At 29.6% G+C, this 12,709-nt stretch overlaps 1 protein-coding gene across 2 annotated transcripts; it reads right to left on the minus strand.

The window, feature by feature from the left end:
- Window positions 1–331: 331 nt before the first annotated feature.
- Window positions 332–10,678, minus strand: LOC21410615 (protein DETOXIFICATION 24). Of its 2 annotated transcripts, none has more exons than XM_024175347.1 (9): window positions 10,467–10,678; window positions 9,899–10,194; window positions 5,300–5,841; window positions 4,345–4,431; window positions 4,195–4,251; window positions 3,113–3,351; window positions 1,882–2,000; window positions 1,693–1,779; window positions 332–713 (listed from the first exon to the last, which is right to left on the minus strand). In XM_024175347.1, exons 2-9 carry the CDS (start codon window positions 10,160–10,162, stop codon window positions 651–653), a joined length of 1,458 nt encoding a protein of 485 aa, XP_024031115.1. In that variant the 5' UTR covers window positions 10,163–10,194; window positions 10,467–10,678; the 3' UTR covers window positions 332–650. The 2 variants fall into 2 exon arrangements, with proteins under 2 accessions (XP_024031115.1, XP_024031114.1); XM_024175346.1 differs by having other exon boundaries at window positions 9,899–10,191; window positions 10,465–10,678.
- Window positions 10,679–12,709: the final 2,031 nt, after the last annotated feature.

A 12,709-nucleotide genomic window follows, 5' to 3' on the forward strand; every position in this document is an offset into this window, starting at 1 on the left:
TAGCTTTAGGGACTACTATTCGTGATAGCTACACGGTTGATTATCGTTATAATTTCATGAAGTATTAAAAAAAACACAAGGTGTATGCATCGTTACAGAGACAAACTAGCGAGATTAGCACGAAGGCCAGACTCTGAAAACCCTAGTGAAACCTCATCCAACTCATCTTCTACTCCTTCGGAACCGTACTTCAAAACCTATTTGCGATGGGTCAACATGAGGATGTTGACCAGAGGATGTTGAGAGATTATTTGCACTTGACGCGTACATCCACCCTATCATGCATCATGTTCCCACCAAAACAAGAAATTAAGCTAGAAAGTAAACCAAAGACGTCAGAAAGATTGCACCACTTCCCATACGATTGGGAACACATCAAAAGCATATAAAACTTTTACAGCCGAAACAATTGTTTAAATGAAAAAAATAACCCAAAACATTTCACTAACAATTTCCGACCACAACTTCCTCCTATCCCCCTTCCTTGATCATAATTTCACTACCATTTCAAAATGACAACAAAAGGATCGATAGTTGTTAGAGCCGTCAAAATTGGATTTAGTATAAATAAGATAAGATTCCTTGCAACCGTCAAAGTTGGAACTCTAAGATTTCTTCAAGCATATGCAGCTGTTGGAGCTTGGAGAATGCTAATTGAGTTCATTTGATGGCTTCAGGAACCATTGGTTCAGTCTTTCTGATGCCTTGTTCACCTACATATTTGTTTTAAAAACACCGTAAATAAGTATTTTATAAACCGTCACGTTACTTTTCAAAAGGAATTATAGGCTTTATTAAACTAATAATAATAATTATAGACACAATTATGATTATTAGTAATTACTGTAATAATTAAGGGCCCGTTTAATTCGCTGATTTGAGTTTTTAATTCGAGTTGATATGTGATTTTATGTGAGAGCTTTTTACTGTAGTAAAAAAGTTAGATGTGACTATTTCTGAGAGTTTTTTACTGTAATAAAACTCAAATTCTAAACTCGAATCGGTGAAATCAAGTCTAGCCTGACAGTGTTGGAATATTTTTATGTGGACTTCCATAATCATAATAATTCCTCTATTATGAAATAAAACATATTAATATTGTGGATAACTTTGTTAATGTAAATAGTTTATGCATGTATGTCAAATACCGATCCATATGTGATGTACACTCTATTTATTGACTAGCTTCAGGCATATAGACTCATTCTTTCATAAATACTTTGGTCAACCCATTGGGCCAAAGAACTTCTCTAGCATATTAATATAAACTCAATAGGCCCAAAACTAATTAAGCTCGTTATGTTTTTAAATTAAACACTTTATATATACGTGCTATGTTAGGGACTCTGTATTTGTGTGAGGTATGTGGCCATTTTGTGTGGTGCATTATGTGTGTGGGGGAGAGGCTAAAGAAGAGGAGAGTTCCATTACTCTCAAGCTCGTTCTACCGGTGACTTTCAACAACTTAACGGTGATGCCAACGCTTCAGACAGGAAACCCGCAAATCTATTATTTCTAATATGTCTTAGACACTAAATAGGGATATTAATTTTTTAATCAGAGAGGAAAAAAAAGAGTCAAAATCAGTGTTATCTTTTAAATATTTTTTTAATGCTATAAAAATAATTGTCTCTATGCGTATACCACATCTTTTAGTGTGAAATGTAACTTATCTCTTATTTATTCACATACCTGACCTTCCCAATCCGTTTTCCAGGTGATATACAACAGTACAAGCGATTGCGTTAACACTCCACACAACATTCCAATCCACAATCCCTACAAAGTAACATGGAAAGCAATATAGAGTTAAAACAAAATGTCTTCTGCTAGATAATGAGTTTTATTGCTGTATAAGCAGACATGAAAATTTCTTATTACCTTAACTTCGAGATGAGCCACATAAGCAAGCACAACTCCTAAGGGTATCCCAATCACATAATAGCAGCAAATGTTTACAATTGCAACCGTGCCTTGTAAGCCAGCACCTACAGCAACACCTGCAGAAAAGATAGCAACAATCTCCATATTCAGAGTAGTAATTAACAAGATCATTCTAGAATGAAAAAAAAAAAAAAAAATCATTATTTAGTATTCTGAGGATAAATGTATAAAATTATCTAAAAAGAAGTAACCACAAACATGATCCAGTGGCGGAGTTTTAGGGCACGAATTAAACTAAAACTTCAAACAAAAAGAATACTAATGCAACTATTTTAATCGGGTTTAATTCATTTTTTAAAGGTCACGGTTCATATAATTATGAATTATGAATTTATACAATAGCGTGCATGGTTGAGTTTTGATTCATTTGATATTTGACATTTGAAATAGAAGTTTTCCAAAAGTCAAAATTGGGTTGTAACCGAAACTTTTATTTAATTTATTGTTTTAAAGACCTTCATATATTCAGTGACTAACAAGATAAATATTATATAAAAAGTTCATTGTTCGCTAGTGTTTTGAGGCTAAATAAATAAAATTATCTAAAAGAATTAATTAACAACAGACTTCTTTATGGCAAGAATTTGTTTTCTTAGTAAAATTAACCAACATTTTTAGAACATGACAACTGACAAGTAATTTTGCACTCTCTAATCAGTAAAATACATTTTTATAATTAAATTGTTTCAATCACATTAAGTAATAGAAGAATAACAGATCTTAATTAAATTGTTTCAATCACATTAACTAATAGAAGAATGACAGGTCCCATATAAGATTTTTTGTTTTTTGTAGTAAGAAGTTACATATAAGTTCAACACATTAGTTGATATTAAAAAAATGGGAGTGACAGCATGAGTCCTAAAGTTGGGGTCATCTTCTAGTAATTGTGCTGACGATAGACAATAGTCTTACGAACCCCAGGCATTTTTCTTTAACATCATGAAAGTATTACATATAATATATATATATATATATAAATATATAAAACAAAGTTCCACCGACACAAACTCTGAAGCGGGATCAAAGGTAACCAATATATATATATATATATATATATATGCATGAATCATGACCAAACATCTTTATGATAAAACATCATTGTTAGAAACCTATCCTCTTAATTAAAATTTTTAGCCCCTACAAACTTTTAAAGAAATATTAGTACCTGAAAGAACCGGATAGATGCTGTTTAATAAGATGGAGAAAGCAAGCAAGACAGATAGATCTGACACAGCATCTGCGACTTCCTCCTCATTAGTGAATAGGTAGGAAATTTTACGACCAAATATCAAACACAAAATCCAAAAGAACACTCCAATCGCAATTGAAGTACTGAGGATAACTTTCATGGCAAACTTTGCAGCTTTAGCATTTCCTCTTCCCAATTCGTTTGATACTCGTACACTATAACACATAAAAGATAGTAGAAATAAATAGGTGCCAACTTTCATATATATAAATATATATATATATTTATGATAAATAATGTTAAAAAAACCAACTCAAATTCTCTTGTATTAATTTATTACTTTTCATTCTTTTATTAGTAGATGATTAAAAGATTGTTATATTAATTAAGGATAAAATAATTTTAGTGTCATGTATTATAAGTTTGTTGAAGAGTGCTTAGATTTCGATTTTAAGTTTGTTGATTTGAGTTTCATTTTGTTTGTTTTGAACATTTGATCTGGTTTATTTTATCTTTCCTTTATTTCATTAGACCTTTTTATTTTTATTTTTTGGTTCCGACTTATTAGAAATTGTATTGGTAGACAATGCAGTTCCTATGAAATCTTACTTCAATATCAATTGGTTTGTAAGTTTTTGACGAAGCAGGGGAGGAAGGAGTTCTTCCTTCTTTTATGTTTTTAAATATTTTCAGAACGTTCTTTTTTAACTTAATTCTAGAGTAAATTAATTAAAAAGGTATAAAAGACATTTTATGTCTCAAAAAACAGACTTAAAGTACTTAAAAGGTGTTTTTTTTAAACACAAATGTATCATTTTAATATTATTAAAAACAACATGGTGGTAAAAACATGTTTTGCTATAATACATGGCACTAAAATGATTTTATCTCTATTAATTAATATTAAGAGATTGCAATTACCAATATGTAGTTTAATCATACTAATGTGATATATAGCTTTTCAATGTTAACTTTGTCCTCATCGTAATGGTTTTAATATTGGGTGTGACTAAAATTTACCAGTGAAAGAGTGCATGTATTAATATTACATTACATACCATGCAGCTGCTAGAAACCCAAGGCATACCATAAACTCCCATGCACAGATATTGAGACTGCAAAAGAAATATATGGGTTAAAGTACTTTGAATTTCTATATTATTATAGTTTCAACATGATGATACAACGGAAGACTTAAGGAATGTTACCAGATAGAGAAAGCAGAGATAGCAACTGTTGCATTTTCCATGTATCCTGCTAAAAGTACCAGAATAGAGTTGTACCATAACTCTAAACTGTTATTGGCCAAAATAAAAAAGTTAGCAGGCTTGTAATATTTCAAGATCAGAGACACTCATTCTTTTTTTTTTTTTTAAGGAAGCTCTGAAATAGTGAGAAATCTCTCTTTTATATATATATACACACACACACTTATTTTCAATAGTTATGTTACTATTAAATATATAAATTTAATGATATGGCGTGATAAGAATTCAGTTTTATTAATTGCATTAATTTTTTTATCAACTATTTAATTTATTACAACTGTCAGATCAATATCTTACAACTAAAATAACAATACCCATTAATGAGTAAATATTCGAGTAACTATTAAAACTACACCCATAGTGTGGTTTTAATGGTATTTTTAATATTCACCCATCAATGTGTATTATTATTTTAGCCACAAGATATTAATCCGACGATTATAATAAATTGAATAGTTGCCAAAAAATTTAATGATAATTTATAAAATTAGATTTTTATCACATCATGTCATTAAATTTCTATATTTAGAGTTGACTACTAATGAAAACGTAATTATTAAAAACTGGTCCATATATATTAGAACTCCAAGGCCGAATTAAAGGGGCCGACCCAAAGTTTACACGATTGGCCCAATCCTGGCCCGCTTAAGTGTTTGGGCTGGGCCGAGACTAAGTTTTAAGGCCGAAACTTCGGGCCGGCTTACATACTTTCTAAAGTGTGTCTTAAAAATATCTTGTAAATTTTGGGCATCCTATGAAAATAATAGGTCAGACAATCAGGCCCGGGCCTTGCATCAATTTTCACCTTAAGAAGCTACATTTTGGATTTTTCCAATCGAGTTAGATTAGAAAAAGGACATGGAAAGGAGAATAAAAGAAAGTTTAAAGCACTTACCACACCATAACACCAGAAGATATGGATAGCTTAATAACAGGCCACATATCAGCAAAAGCAGCAAGAGTGAATCCCTTCCACGTATTGGGACACCAACCTCCGAAGATATACACAAACATTCCAATCACTGCCGACCAGCTGGAGATGTTCATAGCCGCCAGAGCGCCCGCAATCCCCCACTCGAGCTTGTATACGAAAATCCAAGAGAGCACCACATGGAACACGAACGATGTCGCCGATAGCCACCCTACAACCAGGTTCTTGAGCTGGGCCTGCAGGTACATCTGGATGGTGAGGCTGAAGACGAAGTTGTACAAAAAGGGTATGCACCAGAGGGAGATTTTCCCGGCCACGGCCGCAATGTCTGCTTGTTCGCCAAGCAGATTCAAGAGGGGCGTGGTGAAGAAGAAAAGAGGGAGCATTATCGTCGCAGTGATGAAGTCGACGATCCACGAACGCTGCAAATATATTCCCATCATGTGGTATTGTTTTGCGCCAAACGCTTGCCCACAGAGAGTCTCCGTTGCGCTTGACATGCCAAGCTGTTCGTAGTCATCAAGAGAAGGGAAGAGAATTTAGTTAGATCATGATATGTAAGAGCAAAATATTTTTTATTATTAAGCGGGGCTATTATCATATCCAAAAAGGACTATGAATTAATACCGTAAAATTTAAACCTATGTCTAATTAAACTATGAATTAACAACTACATACGTGATTATTTAATTTTTTGGACTCCGAATACCTAAATATTTCATCATATTTAGTTCAAATCCTTGAGATTGTGGACAAGTTCTGATGATACGTGCGTGTAAATATAAGGAAAGAAAATGTTGAAATGCAGAGGAATGAAAAACATTAAACCAAGAGAGCATTTTCTGGTAACAATGTACGTTTCAACAGAGTCATCTAGTGGGTGACTTCCAGACAGTTCAAAAGAGTCAACTCGTTGAGGGCTACTGGTTATCGCTGTTACTCACTATGTGACAGTGGATGTTGATCTAGGCTTATTACAAAATTATTTATTTCTAAAACAAAATTACATATTTAGAATTATTTATTTCTAATAAATTTTATAAATTTTGGTAGGTACCATCTTTGCAGTTGTTGTTGTTAATATACCATCTTTGCAGTTTCGAAAATGTTAAAATTACTAAGCGAACTGAAAATTTAGTTTGTTAAAATAACAAATAAAAAAAAAACCAAACCCAACGCATAAACAAATAGTAAGAGTTTGAAAAGCTAGGTGTAAATGCCGTGCTATAACTTTTACATGTAAACAATTATGTTAAAAAATTTTTGTGACTCAGATTTATTCACATTTTTTTCCCCTTGAACAGTCCATTTGTGCGGTAAAAATCTAATATTTATAGCATAAATCCGAAGAAAAGGTTTTTTTCTTTTGTAATATTCGTCAAAATTTCTCTACATGTGAGTTGGGTAAACCTGGAAGTCATGTTACCGAACCCCTACACTCTATTTAACTTCTTTTTAATTATTGGGCGCATTTAAAATTCATTTTAAAATAATTTTATTTTTTGTATGAAAATGAAAATAAAAACGTTTTTAATCTTAAAAATTATTTTTAAAAATGTCTTTGGTAGTTTTATCAAAAGATTATTTTCAGTATAAAAAACCCATTAATGTTTCTCTTTCTCGAGCAGAGAGGAGAAAATGAAAACAAAAAATAAAAAACGACTAAAAGTCATTTTTCATTTCTCTCTCATTTTACACTAAACAAAAAAATCATTTTCATTTTTATTTTTTATCTTTATTGCGCCAAACGCCGTTTTAAAAATGCTTTCATTTTTTCTTTCTAAAAAAACGTGAAAATAAAGACGAGATCAATTCTAAACACGGTTATTGTTTTTTATATTTGTGTTGGGACGCGGCCCTTATCAACTCTACTTGCATTATTATAGGCATGTTTTTTTTTTCAAACTTGAGTTAAGAATTTAGTATGCGAGAGAAAATACTATAATAAAAAAGTTATATTTAAAGTTTTATAAGAAAAAATATTGTAATTAAAAAATTTAAACTGTGATTTGAGTTTATTTAAAAAACACGTCCTATATACATACATATATATATGTATAGACACACTCTACCTCCGCATTAATTCTTGACAAAATAAGCTCCAGCTAGCACAATAAAACACAGCGCGTACGGTTTAGCCAAAAAAAAAAAAAAAAAACAGCGCGTACGCGAATGGTGGATTAATCCATCCCGTGCCTTGTAAGTTGTGGACCCAAATGCAATTACTTCTTCGATAAAGAATGAAAATGAAATAAAAGACTTAAATAAAAAATAAAAAAAACAAAAGTCTTTAAAGTACTATTAGTTCCTAAAAATTTAACAGTGAATTGTTTTTTCTATAATTTTATATTATTGTGCGGTTGGTTGGTTGGTTGGTTTATATTTATTTATTATGAATCTGGGTCCGTTGATATGAACGTGTATAATAATGTTTCACATAATGTTTCTCATGTTAGTGTTCATATGTTTGTGTAATCTTTCATTTGGTAAGGGGGATGGAGAACAAGAATTAGAAGGAGAGAGTTTGATGATAAAGGAAAGTGGAAATGATGGAAAGATTATAATAATCTTTTATGTTGTTTAATAAGATGAAAAAAAAGTTAAAATAACGAATGATAGTTATTTGTATAATTATTATTATGTTCATTTTATCATTTGTTAATAATTTCTTTTGAAAGATAAAATAGTTTTTTATTTAAATTTGGGTAGGATTCAAATAATTTTTTTTTTAAAAATAAAATAGTTTTTTTATTTAAATTTAAATGAATTAGTTGAATCCTTTTATTAATGAATGGATCTAAAATGACGGGCTCAAAAGGGAAACTCTCTCTCCCTCCATATCTACTCTCTCCTACCCTCCCTCTAATTAAAAAATAAATTCACTATCTCTCTCCAATACTCTCCCTCCTACCAAATATAACGTTGGGCTAGTTATTAGCTACCGTGGCATTTTACCGTTCACCAAAAGTTATAATATGAATACCCTCTTTATTCATCTCCTATCCATAACCTTGTAACTATGATTTATAATTTCAATTGACTATTCTCTCTCACTAAATTTTATCAACTCTCATGCTTTCTCACCCTCACTTACTAGAAATTATTTTATTCAAAATATCTAAAATATTTGAAGTTAATTTGGTAAACTACCAAAGAACTTACATCCATCATCCATCATCCAAAAAAAAAAAACAAGAAAGAAAAAAAGAAAAAAAGAGAGAAACGAAAAACAAAAAACCGTAACATATGTTATATGAAAACACCTTGACATATGTTCTAGTATTAATCCCTATAATACGAGATTTGGTAAATATCTACAAATAATTAATTATAGGCCTCGTTTGGTACGTCGTTAGGATTGTGTGATTTGGTTCAAATTATGATTATTTAAATTGTGGTGATTTTTATTGCGATTCGAATCGCTGTTTAGATACGCACATAAATTGTATCTTGAATTGAAAATAAAATTCGAACTATGTTTGGATAAATATTGAAAACTGTTATTAGAGTTTTGTAACAAATCTTATAGAATCTCATTGAAAATGACATTAAAAAATACAATATAGATGAGAGTTTATTCGTCTTTTTATTATAAACATATTAAAAAAAATTATCTCAATCAAAATTGAAACGAAAAAACTACAACATTTTTAAACTTAAAATTAAAGAAAGAGAAAAAATAAAATTTAAAATGTTTTCATTTTAAAAAACAATTCAGATTATTAAAATTTAAGTAGAGGTAAATTTTAAAATCAAGGCTTTAAACCAATATCATTGATTGGATTAGTTGTTCTCATTTACTTCTTTATTAAACTTTAGTTTGAATTCTAAACTTTAGTTTGAATTCAATGATTGGGTTTGAGTTTTTGAAACAAAACGGTGTTAAAAATGTTTGGTCATCTGGGACCCACATGCTCCATCCCCCTCTGGATCCTTCTAACGTTGAAGGATTAATATGAGATGTCAATTATCACCACTATCTCGTTTGCAAAGAAAATGATGCGCATCGTCACTGCAATGCTTAAAAAAAATATATTGATTTGTTACACTTTAGGCAGTGTCTACCCTTTTTCCGGTTAAAGAGGATGTTCATCATCGTACAGCTGTAAAAAGCCGAAAAAACAAAAAAACAAAAAAAAAAAAGAGGCAACTTCACAACTCAAATTTTTATTTTATTTTTTTAAAATTCAAGCCACCGCAAATCCAAAATTAATCACAACCCAAAGATTCATATTACGGACGATATTCATATGAATGTTTTTTATTTGTTTTAAACCAATTTTTTTTTTTTTTTAATTTACGGTACTAAAATTTGATTCAAGATGTTGGATATAGAATGGATAAAGGCTTAAGAAAAAAAATGACTCCACAACTACGGGGAAAAAACTTCAGAAAGAGTGAACAAGCCACAATAATCCAAAATTAATAACTGAACATATATATATATATATATATAACTTCTTTTGAATCTAACTTTTTATTTTTATTTTTATTTTTTATGGTGAATTAAAAAAGAATAGTAAAATAATATGATGGGAGGAGTTGGGTATAGTGAGTGCTTACTAGAATGCCATTGACGAAGCGAATGAGAATGCTTTGGATAAGAGCAAAAGCAGCGAGGTCTAACTCACTGACATGCCCAAGAAACGACTGAGTCACAACCATAACTCCAAATGAAGTCACTCTCGCCAAAATTGAAGGAAAGGCTATTCTCCACATCAGCTTCATTTCCGTCCAAACTCTCCTTTTCAGATCCGATCCCTCATCATCACCATCTGTATTTTCCACTGCTCCATTCAAAAGCCTCTCTGCCATTTCACTTTTCATCTTTATAAATATGCTTGCCTTTCTCACCTCTTCAAAGAACAACAAAATTCGTGTTAATCATCAGAGAAAATGCAAGCTTCTATATATAGCGCGAAACCCACTTCTAACTAGCACTACATATTTCAACATACATATTTATTTTGAAAAAAATGGAGAAACAAGAGATCAGTTTTTATTATGTTTCTTTCTATATTCTTTCTGGCTCCCTCTAAAATTTATACAGGTAAACACACAGAAACCCACACTTATATAATATACAGAAACATATATAGAGAAGTGGAGAAGAGACAGATTTTATTTACCTTTTTTTTTTTGGCAGGAAGAGAAAATAAGCTAACCCAGAAAGAGTAGGTTGAAGAAGGATTCAGTCTTCACACTGCTCCTAAAATAGAGCTTCGTGGCTGCTAGTTATTTAATTATAAAAGCACAGAAGTAAAACGTGTACTTTGTAAAAATGAAGGGGAAAAAAAAGAAAAGAATAGTGGATATTCGTCTTCCCTTGTGTTTTTTGTGACTAATAGTGAAAGAATCGGGCACCAACTACAAAGAAATAATTATTGATCTACTTTTTTAAATTTTTTTATTTTATGAATTTGTGTGTGAAAACAGGACACGATGAGACAATGAGGACCACGTTATCCTCGTCGCAACCCCAACCCCCGTAGAAAAGCTGCGTTAATTATTATGACATCATTTAACTTCGTGAATTTAAATTTTTAATTTAAGTTCAGATGTAATATTTTTTAAAAATTTTTAATTATAAAATTAAAAATTTAAATCAGTGAAATGAACAAAATTTATGACTCTGTTTATTTTATCGATTCAAATTTAAAATTTAAATTTTATTAAATAAAAAACTCTAAAAATAATTATATTTAATTTTTTTTATTATAATAAAAAAATTATTATATAAAATTCTTTTTATTTATTATTGAAGTGCACGTGAGGCCTGAAGGCTGTAATGAGCGTTGAACGTGAGATTACTGAGAGGAAAGTTGGATTGGGAGCAGGTAGGTTTGTTGTGTGGGGATAAAGCAATATCGTCATCATTGTACGTAATGCATTTCATTAATGGAGATAAAGAATTGTTTGTATTGTAATTGGATTTCATTAGCAACTATAATTTATATAGTTTCGTTTATTTTATTAATTTAAATTTAAATTTTAAATTTTATTATAATAAAATTTTTTTAAAAATAATCATATTTAAATTTTTTACTATAATAAAAAATTTTCATATAAAATCACATTTTAACTCGAATTAAAAATTTAAATTAATTAATTAAACGGACACTATATCTATATCTATCTATTTATGAATATTATCCTTATTTGACATTTTTTTCCTTTTTTCCGTTTTTATTTTTAACTTTTATTTTTTTTTCTTTTCTTTTCTTTGTTTTTGTTTTTTTTTTTCCTATTTACTTTTTGGTTATTTCTCAAGTGCTTAGTCCCTCTTAAGCTTTTTAACTTTTTATAACATGCGTTTTTTTTTTTAATACTTTTTTCTCTTAATTTATTCATGTTAAAATAATTTCATTTAAATGTTAATTTTTTTCTTAAAAGCTCTTCTATAACTTAATTCTCTTTCTTATCTCTAATCTGTAGAGGAGGCAAGGAAATCTTTTCTTTCGAAGGAGGCCATATGTTGCCCTCTTTTTTTTTTCTTTTTTTTTTTTTTGGCTTTTTGGGGGTTTTTTTTTCTATTTGCTTTCTGCTTTTTTCTCAAGTGATCTATGCTCTTAAGCATTTTAACTTTTTTATAACATTTTTTTTATAAATAATTGTTTCCCTTAATTTATTTATTTATTCTTTTTTTAAAAAGCTCCTCTATAGCTTAATTTGTTTTTCTACCTGTTATCATCTAACATCTAATATCTAACATATATATATAAAAAGAGCCGAATCCGTTTTTAGACTTCGCTCTTAAGGAGACCACGTATCTACATCATTCTTCTTCTTCTTTGTTTAACTTTTCCTCTTTTCATCCTTTTAATTTTTTAATTTTTCTTCTTTTCTTTTGTCTTTTTTGTTTTTCCTCTAATATTCTTTTTAAATATGTCCTGCTTAAGGTTTTTTTCTTTCCTTTTTTTTATTTTATAAAAAGCTTCTATGCAACTTTTTATTTTTTTAACTTTTTCTCTCTTTTTTTTTTCTCTCTTTTTTCATTTTTTTTATTTTTCCTATTGTGTTATTGTTTTTTCTCCTAATAATCTTTACATCTGCCATCAATTTCACATCATTCTCAATGAGTATAATGTCAGGAATGGTGTCTTAAAAACATGAGATCTAATATGATATTTATTATTTATTTAATAAAATAGTTTATTCATTATTTTTTGTGCATATATTAATAAATATTTTATGAATATCAGTGAAAATTTCATGATTATTTATGTGACCTTAAATATTCTATATAAGTGTTTTATGCAAGATGATAATATTTAAGGATAATAATCAAAACGATGTTCGTAATGAATTTAGTTAAAGTTTAGAATCTTTAATTGAAACATTACTAATACATGACATTTCCATTTAGAATGGAAC

The sequence above is a fragment of the Morus notabilis genome, unplaced genomic scaffold, assembly GCF_000414095.1.
Source record: "Morus notabilis unplaced genomic scaffold, ASM41409v2 Scaffold78, whole genome shotgun sequence".
Lineage (NCBI taxonomy): Eukaryota > Viridiplantae > Streptophyta > Magnoliopsida > Rosales > Moraceae > Morus > Morus notabilis.